This window comes from Globicephala melas, chromosome 19 (assembly GCF_963455315.2).
Source record: "Globicephala melas chromosome 19, mGloMel1.2, whole genome shotgun sequence".
In the NCBI taxonomy this organism is placed as follows: domain Eukaryota; kingdom Metazoa; phylum Chordata; class Mammalia; order Artiodactyla; family Delphinidae; genus Globicephala; species Globicephala melas.
The window spans coordinates 5,183,593-5,205,000 of record NC_083332.1 but is presented as its reverse complement, the minus strand read 5'-3'; the positions used below and the strand labels follow the sequence as shown (position 1 = coordinate 5,205,000).

Here is a 21,408-nt window from a genome sequence, read left to right as displayed (position 1 = left end):
CTCTGCCCAGTTAGTTTCTTGGCCTGAGGTGTCCCAGCACTGATACCTACAGGCTGTTGCACTAGGGCAGGGCAGGGTCTTGGGGCTAATAAGCTAGAGGGAGGATTCTACAATGGTGCTTGCTAGCACCACTGTCCACACAGTAGAAGGAGCTTCCAAGGATGGCTGCTGCCAGTGTCTTTGTCCACAGGGTGAGCTGCAGTTGCCTCCTGTCTCTCCAGGAGACTCTCCAAGATCAGCATGTAGGTCTGACGCAAGCTCCTGTCAAGTTACTGCTTTTGCCCTGGGTCCCGGAGTACGTGATATTTTGTGTGTGCCATTTAAGAGTGAAGTCTCTATCTCCCCCAGCCCTCTGGGACTCCTGAAAGCCCCACTGGCTTTCTAAGCCAAATGCTCTGAGACTTGACTATATCATGACTCTGACCCTCCTAACCATCTTGTTATAGTTCCTTCTTTATGTCTTTAGTGGTCGTTTCTGGCTGGTTCTGGTCTTTTTCATCAATGGTTGTTCTGTAAATAGTTGTGACTTTGGTGTGCCCATGAGATGAGGTGAGCTCAAGGTTTTTCTGCTCCACCATCTTGACTGATCTCAGTTCTGGAGGATGAAAGTTCGAGATTATTGTGTCGGCATGGTCTGATTCTGGTGAGAAGCCTCTTCCAGGATGCAGATTGCCGACTACTTCACGAATCCCCATGGTAGAATGAGACTGACCATAGACAGCTTTTAAGCCTCAACCCTCTCCCCATTTTTAGTACAGCTTACTGAGGTACAACTGACACACCAAAACCAAAAAAAAGCACATTTTTATTGTGTCCTCCCTGTACTCTACAGTGGGGAACCTTATAAGCCAAGATGCTCCTTTGTTTGGTGCCCCCAGGAAAATCAGACCTCTTGCAGGACTCATAACCTCTACATAAACCTAAAACAGGTCTCCTCTCCTTGCTCTCTCAAGCCATTTTGTGCCAACTTGGGAAGCCTGCACTGCTGTATCCAAAAAGTCTAATTATGTTTAAAACATTTTCATCCTTATTTGGTGTCTAGCATTACCAGTCTTGACATCTAAAGCAGATTTTGGGTTCTAGTTGTTGACCTAAAACAATAAAACAGCCAGTTATTTTACAAGCAAAGTGGGTTTATTCAGAAACAGCGAAGAAGTGCAATTCAGGACATGCAATCTATGGCAGACCACAGGAGAGAAACTTTTTCATAGAAGAGAAGGGGAACTTGTGAAGGGCTGTCATTAAAAAAAAAAAAAAAAAAGGTCCATTAAAGGAAACTGGGAGTTCAAAGTATAAACGCTTCCCATTGGCTGAGTTGTGAGTCTCTCATTGGCTGGGCTGTTGCTGGGCAAGGATAAATGATTTCTTCCTCCTGCTGGGTAGTAAAGTAGTAATGTTTCTCCAGGTAGATGGAAGAAACTTCTCTTCCTATTGGCTTTGCAGTTGATGTCAAGTGGGAGGACATGAGAGTTCCCCCTTCCGGCCTCCCGACTCCATTTTACAAGAGATTTCTGTATTAACTTTTGGAGGGTCTATCTTATATCTGTGGGATATCCAAAAGTGCAATTAACTATTTTTGAGGGGGGTCCATATGTTCAGTTCCTAGTTGGCCTATAAATAAAACAAAATAAACCATCCTTTCCTCCTTAAGTTAGTCTGTTTGTTCTTTTTTTAAAAATTTATTTATCTTATTTATTTATTTTTGGCTGCGTTGGGTCTTTGTTGCTTCATGGGGGCTTTCTCTAGTTGCGACGAGTGGGGGGCTACTCTTCGTTGCAGCGTGCTGGCTTCTCATTGTGGTGGCTTCTCTTTGTTGCAGAGCACAGGCTCTAGGCGTGCGGGCTTTAGTAGCTGTGGCCCGCGGGCTCTAGAGTGCAGGCTCAGTAGTTGTGGCACATGGGCTCAGTTGCTTCACGGCATGTGGAATCTTCCCGGATCAGGGCTCAAACCCTCGTCCCCTGCATTGGCAGGTGGATTCTTAACCACTGCACCACCAGGGAAGTCCCGAGTCTGTTCATTCTTAAGGGGAAACTTATGATCAGTGATCTTTTCAAATTACTCCAGTAAGAGCTCCAAGAATAAAATACTATTCCTATCTTTATTCCTTAAATTTTCTACTTCCTAACACTTCATATGCTTAACATGTTATTTTTTACCTCGTATACTGATAAATCAAGGCATTGCAAGCCATGGGTCTTATGCAGGCAAAAAACGGGGCACGCTGAAATATAATCATATCACATTTACAAATAGTACTTCAAATGTTAAAGAGGGCAGAGTCTAAAGTTGTACTGCTATGGTATTTTAATCATATCCACATGAATACCCAAGGGGCAGAGTGTAGAAAGAATAACTCAAGGATGTTGTGAATATATATTCATAAAATTGTACGTTGTTTGATTCCATCATGCAAAGAAATTGTTGCAGGTGCCTTTCAACCTTAACGTCCTAAAGATGTATTGTTAGTATTTGTTACGAAGTACCACAGTGAGGTGGCATAGGCTTGATAAGATAGAAAAAAATTCATTTAGAGTTTTAAAATGATTAAATTATGTTAATAAAACATGACAACTCTGACACATTTTGAGTAAAATGGTATCAAAGTGATACAGTGGTTAAATGTGGATCCTACACATGTACACTGCATTCTGGGTGTTTTGATTAAGTTCTCCTTTCTGATAATTGTTCTCTTTAGTTACTAAGAATAAGACTATATTTTCTCTCATCTTTGACATCAGCTATTTTCTTTGAAAAGAGAGGAGGACCATCATTTCTTCTCCATTATTTCTACCACATAAGCAGTCCCTACTAACCTATCATCCTATTCTCATGAAAATCTCAGTCTCATTTTTTTTTTTTTTTTTTTTTTGCGTTACGCGGGCCTCTCACTGTTGTGGCCTCTCCCGTTGCGGAGCACAGGCTCCAGACGCACAGGCTCAGCGGCCATGGCTCACGGGCCCAGCCGCTCCGTGGCATGTGGGATCTTCCCGGACCGGCGCACGAACCCACGTCCCCTGCATCGGCAGGCGGACTCTCAACCACTGCGCCACCAGGGAAGCCCAAAATTTCAGTCTCTTAATCTTAAGGACTGCTCTGTTTCAGCCTCAACTGGCAGAGCGTTGGTTTCTGATAATCCAGTGGGTCCTCTGTTGTACCAACAAATCTGTAGAAGAGGATCTGAAATTATTATGATTTACATCATTGTTTTACTCATTCAAAAACACAGTGCTGTTCGTTAAAATTCAGTGTCCTGTTCCTTCAGAAAACATGAATATGAATGATCCCCACCTAATACAAGTAGGCCCTTTTATCTTAATGATCCCTTAGCAGAGCCCATCATGGTAACACATAAAAGCATGTGATGAAGGCATAACATCAATAAATTTTCAACTTCAGGTTGAAAAACATCAATAGTAATACAGCCTTTTCAAGAAACTTCATATAATAAAAGTATTTTTAAAAAGAGGGAAGTGGTACATTTCCAAAGATCTCCTTGCTTTACCAATACCCATCATTTCATAAATTTGAAATGATTTTGACTTTTAATAACTGTGAAGAACTTAACATCTGAAATTGATTAATCTAGGACTAGAGACTTAGTCTCCCTAGTATAAGTTATCTGATTATAGTCCATTGTTTAAAATGGTTAAATGATTTACACCATTCATTACGTTTCTAAGGGTTTCTCTCCAGTATGAATTCTTTGGTGAATCCTAAGGTCAGACCATTGTCTAAAGGCCTTGCCACACTCAGTACATTTGTATGACTTCTCTCCAGTATGCATTTTCTCATGACCCCAAAGGTGTGAACGTTTGATAAAAGCCTTACCACACATATTACATTTGTGTGGCTTCTCTCCAGGGTGTGTATTCTGATGTCTGGTGAGGCTTGAGTACTGCTTAAAGGCTTTGCCACATTCATCACATTTGTAAGGTTTCTCTCCAGTATGAATTCTCTGATGAATCGTTAGGTTTGAGTTTTGACTGAAGGCCTTGCTACACACATTACATTTATATGGTTTCTCTCCAGTATGGATCCTCTGATGTCGGGTGAGGCGTGAACACCAGTTAAAGGCTTTGCCACATTCATTACATTTGTACGGTTTCTCTCTACCATGAATTCTCTGATAATCCTCCAAGCTTGAGCTCTGAATAAAAGCATTATCAGGTACATTAGGTTCATGATTTTTCTTTTTGGTATGTATTTTCTGATGTCTAGTAAGGTGTACGAATTGTGTATAGGCTTTATCACACTCATTACATTTGTAAGGTTTCTCTCCAGTGTGGTTTCTTTTATGTTTAGTTAGGCTTGAACACACAGTGAAGGCCTTGCCACATTCACTACATTTATAAGGTTTCTCACCGGTATGGATTCTCTGATGTTCTATAAGACTTGAACTTTGGATGAAAGCCTTACCACACTCATTACATTTGTATGGTTTTTCTCCAGTATGAATTTTCTGATGTTTTACCAGACTTGAAATGTGGATAAAAGCCTTGCCACACACAGTACATTTGTGTGGCTTTTCTCCAGGATGTACATTCTGATGTTTAGTCAGGTGTGAGCACTGCTTAAAAGCTTTGCCACATTCATTACATTTATAAGGCTTCTCACCCGTATGAATTCTTCGGTGAATCCTGAGGGTAGACCACTGCCTAAAAACCTTGCCACATTCAATACATTTGTATGGTTTCTCTCCAGTATGAATCCTCTGATGATCCCAAAGATATGAACGTTTGGTAAAACCCTTGCCACACTCGTTACATCTGTAAGGTTTCTCTCCAGTATGAATTCTCTCGTGACGCCAAAGGTCTGAACATTTGATAAAAGCCTTACCACATTCGTTACACTTGTGTGGTTTCTCTCCAGTATGAATTCTCCAATGATTTGTAAGGTGGGAATTCTGATTAAAGACCTTGTCACATACATTACATTTATATGGTTTCTCTCCAGTGTGGATTCTCTGATGTCTTGTGAGGTTTGAGAACTGTTTAAAGGCTTTACTACACTCATTACATTTGTAAGGTCTCTGCTCAGAATGAATTCTCTGATGACTAGTAAGGACTGAATGATGGATAAAAGTCTTTCCACATTCACTACATTCGTATAATTTTTCTCTAATATTTGTTTTCTGTTGCTGTGTAAGCAATGAAGGATACATAGGAATGAAGGAAGAAACCTTTCCATATGTGTTACAAATGTTGGTTTTGACACTAGGAGGAAATCTTTGAAGTGATGAAATTGAGGAACAAGTTTTGACAGACTTCTCAACTTGATTACATTCATAAATTTTCTCTTCAGTTTGAAATCTCTGCAATTCAGCCAGATGTGATTGAAAGCTTAATCCAGTTCTATTGTCAAAATGTTCTGGATACTTGTTTCCTGCATAAACTATGTTATTTTTTATTTTTAACAAATTCTTTATAAATGACTTCCTATTTTTTAAATATTGACATGCACTTTTTCTTAAAGAAACACTTTGTTTTAAAGGTAAGTTAATCCAGGATTTGCTGTATTGTTTCTCTTTTCTACCAGTGTGATTTATGTTATCTGTCATAAGCTCTCCTTTGGAATTTCTTTCTTCACATCCACACTTATTCTCAAATTCATACACAGTTCCCCTGACTTTGCTGAAGTCAAAATCCTCAATACCATGGCTTCCATGTCTTCCCAAGACCACTGGTTGGTATAATTCTCTGTTATTAATGTTTTTCTTCTTTAATAATTCCTTGGTCAGAAAACTAATGGAGGTATCTGAAAGATAACCATAGTCTTCATATTAAGTAGAGTTGGAAGATGAATATTACACTAAAACTAATACTTACATTGAAGAGATGAAAAACTTCTTAACCAAACTCTATAAATGTTTAAGAATAGAAAGTGAATAGAATCCTTTAATAAAATATACATGCATTTAAAATTATTTTAACTGAAGCCTACTTTCAAACACTCTAAAACCAAATCACTCACACTATGTAAACTTACCTAATCTATGAAAGTGTATTCTTTGACTACCACATCAAAGAACACACCAATTGGCAGTAGACAAATGGTTGTCTCATATTGAAGAGAAACAGGTATTATAAAAATGCAGATTTACTACATAAATTATTGCATGCAAATAAGTGCTAACAGATAGCACCATATGAAGTAATGATAAATAATCCAAAAAAACATAATGATTACGATAAATACATGAAAATTACAAATTGAAAAACTAAAAAGGTAATAGCAAAATCAGGAGGAATTTAATAATATATCGTTGGTGTGACAAAATATTCTGAATATCTACTCTAAAACTATCTATATTCAAGCAGAATAGGCATTATACAACATTAACAGTTGGTGAACTGCAGTCATACTCTATGCTAGCTACTGAAATCCATAATCTGTAAGTGACAATAAATAAAAAATTTTAATAAACCAAGATAAAACCAACAGGTAAATAGTACCACAATTATACAAAATTACAGACTGTGGAAATCTAATGATTTCTCCCTTACGAACAAGAAAAAGGACTTATATTCAAAGGAACACATAATGTGAGAATTGGAAAATGTTGCATAACTCAAAACTCTCCCAGGGCAGAGATGCTATGCAGGAGGCACTTATCAAACATATTTAGGGACTTTCCTGGTGGTCCAGTGGTTAAGACTCCATGCTCCCAATGCAGGGGGCATGGGTTTGATCCCTGGTTGGACTAAGATCCCGCATGCCGCATGGCATGGCCAAAAAAAAAGGAAAAAGAAAAAACCATATATAAAGGGAAATGTATTAGCTGCTGACACTTGGGGCAAGAGATTAAAGTTGGGGCAAAGAGCAGACACATTGAAAAGCCAGGTTATAGTGGTTAGGATTCGGAGCTTTCACTGCTATGGCCCCCAGGTTCAATCCCTGGTCAGGGACTGAGATCCCACAAGCTGTGCAGCATGGCCAAAACAATGAAAAAACAAAAAAAAAACACAAACAAAATAAACATAAGATGCAGAACCACAGATAAGAAGAAATCACATATACAGAAGAATTGCATATACGGAGGACTGACTATAAACTATAAACAGTTTTCAACTGTGGGGAGGGTCAGTGCCGCAAACCCCCACATCATCCAAGGGCCAACTGTATAGTAAAGGAAACAGGAAGGAATCAAAATTGTACGTTAGGAAATACCTATCTAACACAAAGAAGGCAGTAATGGAAGACTTGAGGGGAAAAGACATAAGACACATGGAAAACAAACAGCTAGTGACAGAGGTCCTCCTTTATCACTAATTACAGTAAATGTAAATGGACTAAACTCCAATGAAAGGGTAGACGTTTGCAGCAAGGATTAAAAAAATAGGATCCAACTATACAGGCCTACTTCCTTTTATTGCACTTCGCTTTATTGCACTTCACAGATATTGCATGTTTTTACAAATTGAAGGTTTCTGGCAACCCTGTGTTGAGCAAATATGCTGGCACCGTTTTTCCAACAGCATTTGCTCACTTTGTGTCTCTGTGTCACATTTTGGTGATTCTTGCAGTATCTCAGACTTTTTCATTATTATTATATTCATTTTGGTGATCTGTGATCAGTGATCTTTGATGTTATTACTGTAATTATTTTGAGGTACCACGAACTGCACCCCATATAGACAGCTAACTTAAATCAGTAAATGAGTTGTGCTCTGACTGCTCCACTGACTGGCTATTCCCCCATCTCTCTCTCTCTCTTTCTCTCTTGGCCTCCCTGTTCTCTGACACATAGCAATATTGAAATTAGGTCAAGTGTTCAAGTGAAAGGAAAAGCCACACATCTCTACATTTAAATCAAAAGCTAGAAACAACTAAGTTTAGTGAAGAAGGCATGTTGAAAGCTGAAACAGGCCAAAAGCTAAGCTTCTTGCACCAAACAGCCAAGCTGTAAACACAAAGGAAAAGTTCTTGAAGGAAATTAAAAGTGCTACTCCAGTGAACACATGAATGATAGGAAAGCAAAATAGCTACATTGCTGATGTGCAGAAAGTTTTAATGGTCTGGATAGAAGACCAAGCCAGCCACAACATTCCCTTAAGCCAAAGTCTAATCCAGAGCAAGTCCCTAACTCTCTTCTAAGAAGGGTGAAAGAAGTGGGGAAGCTGCAGAAGAAAAGTCTGAAGCTAATAGAGGTTGGTTCATGAAGTTTTAGGAAAGAAGCCATCTCCATAACATAAAAGTGCAAGGTGAAGCATTAAGTGCTGATGTAGAAGCTGCAGCAAGTTATCCAGAAGATCTAGCTAAGATAATTAATGAAGGTGGCTACACTAAACAAATTTTCAATGTAGATAAAACAACCTTATATCGGAAGAAGATGCCATTTAGGACTTTCATAGCTAGAGAGGAGAAGTCAATGCCTGGCTTCAAAGCTTCAAAGGAGAGGCTGACTCTCTTATTAGGATCTAATACAGCTGGTGATTTTAAGTTGAAGCCAATGCTCACTTACCATTCCCCAAATCATAGGGCCCTAAAGAATTACATTAAATCTTCTCTGCCTGTGCTCTATAAATGGACCAACAAAGCCTGGATGACAGCACATCTGTTTACAACATGGTTTACTGAATATTTTAAGCCCAGTACTAAGACCTACTGCTCAGAAAAAAAGATTCTTTTCAAAATATTACTGCTCACAGACAATGCACCTGGTTACCCAAGAGCTCTGATGGAGATATACAAAATTAATGTTGTTTTCATGACTGCTAACACAACATCCATTTTGCAGCCCATGGATTAAGGAGTAATTTCAACTTTCAAGTCTTATTATTCAGGAAATACATTTTTTAAGGCTATAGCTGCCATAGACAGTGATTCCTCTGATGGAGCTGGGCAAATTAAATTGAAAACCTTCTGGAAAGGAGCCACCATATTAAATGCCATTAAGAACATTCATGATTCACAGGAAGAGGCCAAAATATCAACATTTACAAGAGTTTGGGAGAAGTTGATTCCAATCCTCATGGATGACTTTGAGGGGTTCAAGACTTCAGTGGAAGTAACTACAGATGTGGCAAAAATAGCAAGGAGCCTGAAGATGTGACTGAATTGCTGCAATCTCATGATAAAACTTTATAACAGATGAGGAGTTGCTTCTTATGGATGAGCAAAGAAAGTGGTTTCTTGAGATGGAATCTATTCCTGGTGAAGATGCTGTGGAGACCACTGAAATGTTAAATAAAGGATTTAGAATATTACATAAACTTAATTGATAAAGCAGCCACAGGGTTTGAGAGGACTGACTCCAATTCTGAAAGAAGTTCAACTGTGGGTAAAATGTTACCAAACAACATTGCTTGCTACATGAGAGGAAGAGTCACCCGATGAGGCAAACTTCTTAGCTGTCTTATTCTAAGAAACTGCATCAACTATACTCCAATAAAAATGTTTAAAAAAAGAAAAGAAGGGCTTCCCTGGGGATGCAGTAGTTAAGAATCTGCCTGCCAATGCAGGGGACACGGGTTCGAGACCTGGTCGGGGAAGATCCCACATGCCAGAGCAGCTAAGCCCGTGCGCCACAACTACTGAGCCTGCATGCCACAACTACTGAAGCCCGCAGCCTAGAGCCCGTGCTCCGCAACAAGAGAAGCCACCGCAATGAGAAGCCCACGCACCTCAACGAAGAGTAGCCCCTGCTCGCCGCAACTAGAGAAAGCCCGCATGCAGCAACAAAGACCCAACGCAGACAAAAATAAATAAATAAATAAATAAAATTTTTAAAAAAGAAATTGCTACAGCCACCCAACCTTTAGCAACCACCACTCTGATCAGTCAGCAGCCATCAAACATCCAGGCAAGACCCTCCACCAGCACAAGAATTATGACTCACTGAAGGCTCAGATGATCATTAGCGAGTTTTAGCAATAAAGGTTTTTTTTTTTTTGGCTGTGCCACACAGCATGAAGGATCTTAGTCCCCTGACCAGGAATTGAACGTGTGCGCCCCTGCAGTCGAAGTGCAGAGTCCTCATCACTGGAACGCCAGGGAATTCCCTAAAGTATTTTGTAATTAAGGTATGTACATTTTTTTAGACATATTGCTATCGTACACTTAATAGACTACCGTATAATGCAAACGTAACTTTCATATGCACCAGCAAACCAAAAAATTCGTGACTCACTTTATTGTGATATTTGCTTTATGGCAGTGGTCTAGAACCAAATCCACAGTATCTCCAAGGTATGCCTATGTTCTATATGTAGGAGATTCACTTTAGATACAAAGATGCAAATAGGTTAGAAATGAAAGAACAGCAAATGAATCTGTTATGGGATGAATTTGTGTCCCCCCAAAATTATGGGGTGAATTGTGTCCCCCCAAAAATTGTGGTCCTAACATCAAATACCTCAAAATATGACTGTACTTAGGGCTTTTATAGGAGTAATTAAGGTTAAATGAGGTCAATGGAGTGGGCTCTAATCTAATGACTGGTGTCCTTATAAGAAGAGGAGATTACGACACAGACACACAGAGGGAAGACCATGTGAAGACACAGGTAGGAAAAGACAGCCAGCCACAAGCTAAAGAGAATAACCTGGGATAACACAACTCCGCTGACAACCTGATCTCAGATTTCTAGCTTCCAAAACCGTGAGAAAATACATTTCTGATGTTTAAGCCACACAGGCTGTGGTACTTTGTTATGGCAGCCCTAGCAAACTAATACAAATTCCACGCAAATAGTAACCAAAAGAGACCTGGAGTGCTATACTATTATCAGGCAAAATAAACTTTAAGTCAAAATTTTTTATGAGACATAGAAGGACATTATTTATTGAAAAAAGGATAACTCAGCAAGGAATTACGACAAATATGAACATATACACACCTAAACAAGAGGGCCCCCAAATATATGAAGCAAACACTGACAGAATTTAAGGAAGAAATAAAAACAGTTCTAGAATAACATTTGGAGACTTCCATTGCCCCCTTTTAATAGAGAGTACAGCCAGGCAGAAGTTCAGTAAGGACACAGAGGATTTCAGCAAGACTATAAACCAGCTAGCTCTCACAGACATATAGAGAACACTCCACCCAATAAAAGCAAAATACACATTCTTCTCTAGGTGCACATGGAACATTCTCTAGGGTAGACCATATATTAAACCATAAAGCAAGTCTCAATAAGTTGAAAAAGACCGAAATCATACAAAGAATTTTCTCCGACCACAGTAGAAGGAAAATAGAAATGATTAACTTAAGGAAAACTGGAAAACTCACAAATATATGGAAATTTTAAAACACTCTTAAAACAACCAATGAGTCAGAGGTGATCTCACCAGGGAAATTAGAAAACACTCTAAGAAAGAAACAAAAGCACAACACACCAGAACTTAAGGTATGGTATGGTACTGCATATTCTCCCGCTGAGTAAAAGCAATTTTACTGCTAGATCGAAAGACCCACACCACTTCTGTTACACATACTCCTTGATGTGTGGCAAAAGCAGAACTGAAGAAATGGCTGGGGGTCCTAAAGAGGCAGAGAGGACTTGACATAGCCCCATGCACTCTCCTGGGGCCCCAGATGGCAATGTTTTCCCATCCCATGAGAAGGTCTCCCAAGTATTGAAATGGGAATGGAATCTGGAGAAGAACTGGGGCCAGGACTGGGGAGGCTTCATCTCTGATCTGTGTGGACTGAAAACTGGGTATAGAATGAGACCAAAGAAGAAAGAGGACCTCTTATAACCAGCCCTCCCAGTGCCCCACAAAGAGTGTCATAGGTAATGATCAAAATTTTGCCTTGGTCTTTGCATGAGCTGGAGCACCCCTGGAGGCTGGAAGGATGAACTTTTACATGTCTGAAGAAGAAAGCAGAAAGTGGAAGGGAAGGGGGCTTCCCTGGTGGCGCAGTGGTTGAGAGTCCGCCTGCCGATGCAGGGGACACGGGTTCGTGCCCCGGTCCGGGAAGATCCCACGTGCCGCGGAGCGGCTGGGCCTGTGAGCCATGGGCGCTGAGCCTGCGCGTCCGGAGCCTGTGCTCCACAACGGGAGAGGCCGCAACAGTGAGAGGCCCGCGTACCGCAAAAAAATAAAAAAAGTGGAAGGGGAGAAAAATTTCCTTTGAGAGCTCACAAGAAATAAACATTTGTTTTCCCATAGAACTTTCCCACTTACAGGGACTTTCCCAAACTATTACTGGTGCGGCTTCCTCTTTGCCCTTCTGAGCTCTTACCAATGTTCACACCTTTGATACATTCCCACCAACTTTTTTCACTTCTTTCATTTTGTTCTCCACATTCTGGGGCTTTCTCCCTTGCTCCAAAATTTAAATAATATTCAGGTCAGAAAAAGAGTTTTCTGTTTATAAGAGAGGAACATAATGTGCTGTGGCTTTTCCAGAATACAATTCTAGCCCTTTGTTCTTTTGAGAGGACGTTACAGATGTGTCTAAAAAAATATTTCACAAATCTCTTCACTCACTGTCTCATTCTGAGTGCTTAAGGAGCATCTTTTAAAAAGATAACCTAGTTGTCTTCCAAGAACTACTGAATGAAAACTACAGGGATAAGAGTGGATCCAGAATTGGAAAATTTTTAAAGTTTGCCATAAGATTTTGTTTTTACTCATCTTCTGAAGCCACTACTAATCTGATGTGTGTGACCATCTAAAGAGAGGGGAAGGTTAAACTCCAGATGCTACATTATCCTATGTTTCATTTCATAGTCAACACAGCTTCAATCTCAGTCAAGCAAGGCAGGGGTTCTCAAGAGACTCACTAGGGCAGATCCCAACTTCTGGAGGGGTGTTATCCTCACCCAGGGAGAGCAGGTTCCTGTAGGTCTCCAGCATCACGTCCCTGTACAAGGCCCTCTGAGCAGGGTCCAGGCATTCCCACTCCTCCTGAGAGAATTCTATGGCCACATCCCTGAATGTCAATAGTCCCTGAAATAAAAAACATGTTTCACTAAGAGACCATGGGGAGAGTTGTTGTTTTCACACAAAATGTGAGTAGGAAAGAGGTGTAGGGATTGATTCAGTTGAAGTGACAGATCATTTTGAGTAATTTATATGTCCCTAATTTTATTATATTTTTCCAGCAGAGGATATCAGATCCACTGAATCACTGTAGATTTCTCATTTTGAGGACAATGGAAGAAATATACAAATGAAATTATTCAACACAGGATTGTTTATGTGGAAGAGATACATATTATGTTCTACACACTAAGTGATATTCAGTACCTGGATGAGCTAGAGTATGAGTGGTATCTTCAAGCATGACAGAGTCCACATACATGCAAAAACATAAATACAGGTCTATCCATTTAACTCAGATATTCAGCCACCAACAAAAGTCAAGTGGAGTTTATTCCACTAATAAAAAAAAAGGTGATTCAAGATGAGGAAATTTACTAACGTTGTAGGTTAATTTAGCAGATTAAATAGAAAAAATGTTTATCATGGCAGTAGACCTTTGAAGAAATACTGGATGATTAAAATTATGCCGGGCTTCCCTGGTGGCACAGTGGTTAAGAATCCGCCTGCTAATGCAGGGGACATGGGTTCGAACCCTGGTCCGGGAAGATCCCACATGCTGCGGAGCAACTAAGCCCATGTGCCACAACTACTGAGCCCACGTGCTGCAACTACTGAAGCCTGTGTGCCGCAACAAGAGAAGCCACCACAATGAAAAGCCTGTGCACCGCATAGAAGAATAGACCCCACTCACAGCAACTACAGAGAGCCCGCGTGCCGCAAAGAAGACCCAATGCAGCCAAAAAAATAAATAAATAAAATGATGCCAAGTAGGGATAAGCAACAAGGTCCTACTGGATAGCACAGGGAACTATATTCAATATCCTGTGATAAACCAGAATGGAAAAGAATATATATATGTATAATTGAGTCACTTTGCTGTACAGCAGAAATTAACACAACATTGTAAATCAACTATACTTCAATAAATTTTTTAAAAAGTGGATATGGTAAACTAACCCCCCCCCAAATTATGCCAAATAGGAAATTAAAGGAACTGTTAATAAGTAAAACTATTTCACCAAGTATCATAATCACTGGAAGCACTAGAGGCATTTCCACTAAAGGTAAGGCTGAGGCAAGTGGGCCAGCAGGCTCCTGCCATTCACCACTGCACAGGACGCCTAAGCCGGAGCCAGAAGAGCGAGAAGCAAATTCCCATTAGCGATTTTACTGTGACACCTATTCATAAGACATATGTGATGAAATTTTAAAAACTTTACTGAAGGATGTAACAAAGACGCGATCCAAGACCGGCAAACCTACTTTTCGCTGGAAGATGTGGTGGCGTAAAGACCTCAGGGATTTAGAAATTCAGAGCAATTCGAAGGCGAAAGAAATGTGGGATTTCAAATAAAAAGTCTGCATTATATTTAGGAGACAGAAATTTTTTCTTTTTTTAAAAAAATTTATTTATTTATTTATTTTTGGCTGTGTTCGTTGCTGCACGCGGGCTTTCTCTAGTTGCGGCGAGCGGGGGCTGCTCTTCGTTGCGGTGCGCAGGCTTCTCATTGCAGTGGCTTCCCTCATTGTGGAGCACGGGCTCTAGGCGCACAGGCTTCAGTAGTTGCGGCACGCGGGCTCAGTAGTTGTGGCACACGAGCTTAGTTGCTCCGCGGCATGTGGGATCTTCCTGGGCCAGGGATCGAACCCGTGTCCCCTGCATTCGCAGGCGGATTCTCAACCACTGCGCCACCGGGGAAGCCCAGGAGAGAGAAAATTTTGAAGAGAAAAACAAAATGGTGGGCCTTGCCAAATTACATGTGAAACTATTGACATACGTGAATGTGTGTGGGGGGGGGTATGCACAGTGTGGGTAATATCTGAAACTAAAATGAATGAAATAAAATAGCTGCAAGATATACACAAAAAAGCCAAACTAGAGATTTAGTTAAATCCAAATTAAAGACGTAATTATAAACAGGAACAATTAGGACTATGCGGAACACAGTATTTTAAAATTATGCGAAGGGCTTCCTTGGTGGCGCAGTGGTTGAGAGTCCGCCTGCCGATGCAGGGGACACCGGTTCGTGCCCTGGTCCGGGAGGATCCCGCGGCTGGGCCCGTGAGCCATGGCCGCTGAGCCTGCGCGTCCGGAGCCTGTGCTCCGCGGCGGGAGAGGACACAACAGTGAGAGGCCCGCGTACCACACACACACACAAAAATTATGGGAGGTGAGGCCTTCTCAAGCAAGATCAGAAAGCAGAGGGCAAGAAGGAAGGATTTATGTTTCACTGCAAAGAAATGCTAAACTAAGAAGGATACCAGGGCATGTGTAAAGAATTAAACTACAAAATATAAAATAGCTTTTAAATATATATCAAAAGAAAACTGAGCAAAGTATGAAAATCCATGTTTTATTTCCATAAAAGAATGAACTTGACTCACAAGTAGTTGGAAATGGAAATACAAAGGATTGTCATCTTCCCCCAAATTTTCAAAATACAAAAAGAATACAGTATCAAGTTTTGCTTACATTGAGGAAAATCTCACATGTTGGTGGCGGGGAGGGAACCTTTGCAGTTTTAGGGGAGGACATCTGACAAAATCTATCAAAATATGAAATGCACCATTCTTGACCCAGAGAAATCCTCAGACATCTGCAGAGAAGTCAGCCTGCTCCAAGGCAGCCACTGACACGTTCTTTATGTCAGCAAAAAATTGTAAAGGTCCCATGAGTCTTCATTAAGAGAGAGTTCCAATGAAGATCAAGCTGTATCTGTGTTTACTAATGTGAAAACCACTTCTAGACACATGCTGTGTATGTTTTTTAAATTTACAGAATAAAATATTACAACAAACATTCAATGAAGAATTTTTCCTAAAATTGCATAATGATGTGAAATGCAATCTTACAAGATCTGAGCTGAGTCTTGCCACAAAACCTACAACAGTGGTTCCCCACTGAGACATGAGGCATGGAGATAGGGAAGGGGATGCTTTACATCCTAGTACCTAAGCTACTGCTTTGTTGGAAGTTTGAGCACCATATATATATATCTATCTCACATGATGCTTAAAATAAAAGAATATAATATTTATTAATAACAGTGGAACCAGAATTTGGCTACAGCCTCTCTGATGACAGGAATAAAGTTGTGGCTCCATGTCTTGGCTGAATTATAATCATTTTTACCTAAAACACCTGCTGCAAGATAGTCCTTGCGGGAACACCGTGGTCCCTATGGGATGGATGTGCTGAGAATAATTTTTTAAACCTCTTAATGACAGATATTTCGATTGACTCCATATTTTAAAACCAATTATCGAATAAAACATCCTCTATCACTGATGTCTGTTTCTGAACTTTCTTCTCCATTCATGACGGTAATGGAGAACATTAATGATTAATGTTTTGGAACCAGAAACACCATGATTCACTTGTTTAGCTCTGAAAGCATTATAAAGTCAGGCAGAGCTGGTTTCCTCTTATCACTCTTCTTTTCCAGAATTTTCCAGCTATTCCTACACATTAGTACATGACTTATAGGTGCAGCTTCTTTATCCTGGTTGACAGAGAGCAGACAGTGCATCTAGATCTAAGCAATTCCTGCCACTGAATACCACTGACACCCTGTCTCCAGTCCATGGGTGTGAAGCCCTGCCCAGGACTACACCCAGTGGAGCCTCTTCACAAGTTCCAGGTCACTGGGTCATGGGGAGACGGGATCTAAGTGGAGATGACAGGCCCTGAGGGAAGGACCTGGGTGGCTGTGACTGTACAGGTGTCAGGCAGGACACTTCAGAGTCAGATAACATTAGTGAGTCCAAAAAAGGGCATTTCAGGAAGGACAGACAAAACAATCGACTGAGAATATGACTTTACCTGAGAAAGAGCCATTCCTGACTCCTGTTCTTTCCTCTCCCTCCTCTTCCAGATTTCTTCCTCAGGCAAAGATCAGTCTTGAGAAGTCAATCCTGAGTGTCAAGAATAGGCTGTTTAATGCTTAGAATCGACACACGCCCTTCCTGAGTCATGGCCACACACACAGGGAGGACCTCAGCATGTGGAACAGACAGTCCTCTGCTGCCCACTGTCCCAGGAGGGACTCAGGACAGTAAACTCCTACAGAGACCAAGAGGTGAGTTTTCCCACCCTTTCCTTCAGATCTCACTCCCCTCCTGAAGCCCCCACGTACGCTGTAGCAGGGGGACTCGGGGCTGGACGGACCCTCCCCTTGGTCACAGACCAGCCCTGATCAAACTCCACTCAGAACAGAGCCCCCTCACCTCTCTGGATCATGGGCTGATCTCAGCTTCATAAATGGAGGAGCCAGAGCCTTGGTGCTCAAAGCTGGGTACAGATCAGAATCACCAGAGGCACTTTGAACATTATGGAGGTTCCATTCCACGTGACTATTTGAAGGGGAATCTCTGGTCAGGAGGCACAAAAGATGTATCTGCAAAACGCCTCAGCAGTGTACTGTGATGCCAGAGTTGAGCACCACTCAGAGGAGGCAGGACCAGCCCACCTCCCACCTTGTGGAATGTTATTAGGGGGCGGGGGAGGAGGGAGAAGCCAGAGAAGGTGCCAGTGAGAGGTGATAGCAGAACAAAGACCCGAGGAAAGAAGGGATTTTGCCACCTGCAAGTGAAGGGTCAGAGGCCTCTAGGCAGAGGGACACCATGGGAAGGCCCTGAAGTGGTAGTGTCCCAGAAAGGGCAAACAGGCCTGTGTGGCTTCAGTAGGGTGAGTGAGGAGGGGACAAGTAGGAGAAAAGATCAGAAGGGTATCAGAGGTACAAATGAACTTATTTACAAAACAGAAATAGACCCACAGACACAGAAAACAAATGTATGATTACCAAAGGGGAGAGGGGTGAGGGATAAATTAGGAGGTTGGGATTAACATATACACACTACTATATGTCAAACAGATAACCAAGAAGGACCTACTGTATAGCACAGGGAACTATACTCAATATCCTGTAATAATCTATAAGGGAAAACAATCTGAAAAAGAATATATGTAATATGTATATAATATACAACTGAATCACTGTGCTGTACACCTGAAACTAACACGACATTGTAAATCAACTATACTTCAATTATATATATATATATTTTTTTAAAGGGTATTAAAGAAAGCAGATAAGAAAGGGCTGTGGTCTTCAAACCTTTTCCCCCATACCCCAGGAGATTTTAGAACCATGTATTATTCCCTTATCCATTTTAACTAAACATCTATTTTTAATTTTTTTTTGTCATTAGTTAAAACACTAGTGAGTAAAGCAATGTATATTTTTAAAACATGCTGAGATGCTCACCTAAGCCCCAGGACCTAAGTACAGGGTTGCCCTATACTGAGACGTGGAGGATGGCAAGAGAATATATCTGGGAGGGTTCGGGGGGTCATTTTTGGACATATTAAGGTGAAGATGCCAGTTGCCTGTCCCAGCAGAGATGCTGAGGTGACAGCTGGATAAGCTGGGTACAGGACTGCGGTTTCAGGGGAGAGGTCTGGGTGGAGACGTGAAAGGAGACATCAGTGTTTAAAGTTATGACATGAGATAGAAACAGAAACAGTGGGTGCAGACAGAGAAAAGAAATTCAAGGACTAAGGCCAGAGATACTCCCACAGTCAGAGACCAGGGAGGTCAGAGAAAGAGGCACAGGAAACTGAGAAGTGAACACGGAGAAGAAAATTAAAACGGACGGCTGGTAGCTAGCTATATTTATTTTCTAAAAACAGTGTGATGTGAAAGCCAAGAAAAAAGTGCTTCCAGAAGACGGAGTGCAACAAGTTTTTGAAAGGACAAGATGATGACTGAGAATATACCACTAGATTTAGAAATACGTTTAGATAAGCAAGGTATCAGTGGAACAGTGGGTGTGAAAGCTGGACTGGATGGGTTTCAAATGAGAACTGGAAGCAAGAATTGAAGCAGTGAAACAAACAACTTTCTAGTTGTTTATTATTTATTTATTTGCGGTACGTGGGCCTCTCACTGTTGTGGCCTCTCCCGTTGCGGAGCACAGGCTCCAGACGCGCAGGCTCAGCGGCCATGGCTCACGGGCCCAGCCGCTCCGCGGCATGTGGGATCTTCCCGGACCAGGGCACGAACCCGTGTTCCCTGCATTGGCAGGCGGACTCTCAACCACTGCGCCACCAGGGAAGCCCTAGTTGTTTATTTTGTTCTGAAATGGAGAGTAAGAAAGGGCACTTACTAGAGTGGGAAATATAGCTAATTGAAGATTTTTTGTTTTAAAGATGGGCAAATGTAGTAAAGGGCTCTTTTTTGCTGTTTCTTTTTAAGATGGGACAATATCACCATCTGTATATGCTGAACAAAATAACTGCCCAGAGATACAAACTGATGACACAGTGGCAGTGGCCAAAGGATGCCGTCCTGTCCTGACTTACAGCTCCTCCAGGTTTATGCCCAGAGATCCGCCCCCAGCAACCCCCCCCAATGAAAACCCCCATCACCTGACCCCAGTCCCACCCCACACTCCTACAAGCTCCCAGTGGGCACCCCACAGTGTTACAGGACAGAATCCCCTACTGATCTGCACACTCTGCCGTGGCATCCCACACCACGTTCCAAACGCCAGTAGCTTCTGTTCTGGCAGGAAGGCACCCACCAACCCAGGATCCCATATATGCCTTCTTGGAGACCTTGCCCTCAAGTCAGGCACTGCCATAATGTCATAATGCAAGAGTAATGTCTCCAACGATCCACATATTCCGACGAGACTCCAGTATCGTCGATGAACTTCACACTCCTAAGAGACCCCACAGAAGTTACTACGTAGAGTAAACCTCCTGAATCCATCCCCTCAGGATCCAGACACGAACTTCCTCACAGCCAGGAGTTTGGCTACTGATGGCTCACAGCTCCGCACCCCGCCTCCCCTTGAAAACTGGACTCAGACACAGGGAGCTGCCGCCCCAAAATCACGGCACCTCCTTGGACAGCCGGTGTCCAATGTCTGATCAGTGCAGGATAGAAAAGCCTATTCCTTCCCTCGAATTGGACCAACTCCGGAGGGTCACCCCACCTCCAGAGCTCCTAGCTATAAAGTCATACAGTGGAGTCTGGATTTTCGTCCTGAGGGCAATGAGAAGGCATTGAAGGGATTAATGCCAGGGAATTTCCTCCCTGCTCTGTTTCTCTGCTCTCCCTGTCACCTCTTGCCCCTCTTTTTGTCCCAGCACCATGTGTCTCTGTTGTCCATGGCCTGAACTCTTTGATTCCCTCCCCACTCTCTCAGTTCGATGTACCGGTCCCTTGCTGCTCCCACTTCTACCCCATCAAGGTCCCTGTCGTCCAATTTGCTTCCCTTTGTCTTTCTGGAGGTGCCTTTTTATCTAGGTTTCTTCCTCTGGTTCACTCTTTTGCTCTTACTGTATCTCCACATCCACCTGCCCCATCCTCCATTTCACCCTCTCTTTTTCACTATTTTCCCTCTCAGTCTTTCTCATTCTCTCTCGGACTCTGCTCCATCCCCTGCCCTGTACATTCACAGGTATGGAAGAGAGAGAAACATGTCCCTTGCCCACGAAGTGCATTTTCCAGTGGGGCTGCGGGAATGTAAACACACCACGACAAGCACAGGCAGTGGGATGCGTTTTGTCCAGAACAAACACAAAGAGTGTCACCGAACGGGTGCATGTCACCTGTCCCAGTGCGTGGGTCAGAGATCTCCAAAGCGGTGAGTGCAAAGTGGATGGCTAGGGAGGGGAGGGGCCGGCCGACTCCAGAGGTCGCGAAGATGGGGAGGGTGTCAGGAGAAGGGTGATGTCTGTACGACCCCAAGGCCAAGGAGAAGATGTGGCCTCTGGGTCTGCACAGCCATCACTGCCCGGGAAGGGTCGAATGGGAGGACGAGAATCCACCTCCGGAGTGAGGACTTGAAACAGCGCATCTGAGAGAGAGAGGGGATCAGAGCCTGTGGAAGTCACTAAAGGGTTCTGAGCAGGAAAGCAACGCGGCAAGCGGTGTCTACCTGGACCTAGGGCGGAAAGGCCAGGGCGGAGACCTATAGTCTCACGGTGCTGCCGGGACTTACCAGGCGCGGAACAAGCGGATGAAGGGGTTTTAACGTACGTAACAACCCCTGAACCTCAGGTGTGGCGGATCAAGGGCCTGGGGGCGTCCCAAAGACCCGGGTTGAACCAGAAAAACCAAGGACTGTGCCCCTCGCTCTGCTTCCGGGTTTTGCAGGCAACTGCGCGTGCGCGACCGTGCAGCAGGCGGGGCCGAGGAGGGGTGGGGCGTGGTGAGGGGCGGGGCGTGAGCAGTAGCCTGGACTGAACAGAAAGCCAGGGGCGGGGCCGACGTGGGGCGGGGCCTGGAGGGAGCAGGGTCTGGACTTCCGCCCCGCCCCCGGACCTTTGGAGAACTGTTATTCTGCCCAGCATTACCTGAACTTCTGCTTTCGAAGTCTTTGAATCTGTTTGGTGTCCTGTGGA

General features: G+C 42.6%; 1 protein-coding gene across 2 annotated transcripts; it reads right to left on the bottom strand.

Moving 5' to 3' along the window:
• Positions 1-1,272: 1,272 nt before the first annotated feature.
• On the bottom strand, positions 1,273-21,152 carry LOC115847691 (zinc finger protein 677-like). Of its 2 annotated transcripts, XM_030847764.2 has the most exons (4): positions 21,006-21,152; positions 16,816-16,907; positions 12,770-12,896; positions 1,273-5,754 (listed from the first exon to the last, which is right to left on the bottom strand). In XM_030847764.2, the coding sequence occupies exons 2-4, from the start codon at positions 16,828-16,830 to the stop codon at positions 3,668-3,670; spliced, it is 2,229 nt and encodes a 742-aa protein (XP_030703624.1). In that variant the 5' UTR covers positions 16,831-16,907; positions 21,006-21,152; the 3' UTR covers positions 1,273-3,667. The 2 variants fall into 2 exon arrangements, with proteins under 2 accessions (XP_030703624.1, XP_060145105.1); XM_060289122.1 differs by lacking the exons at positions 12,770-12,896; positions 16,816-16,907.
• Positions 21,153-21,408: the final 256 nt, after the last annotated feature.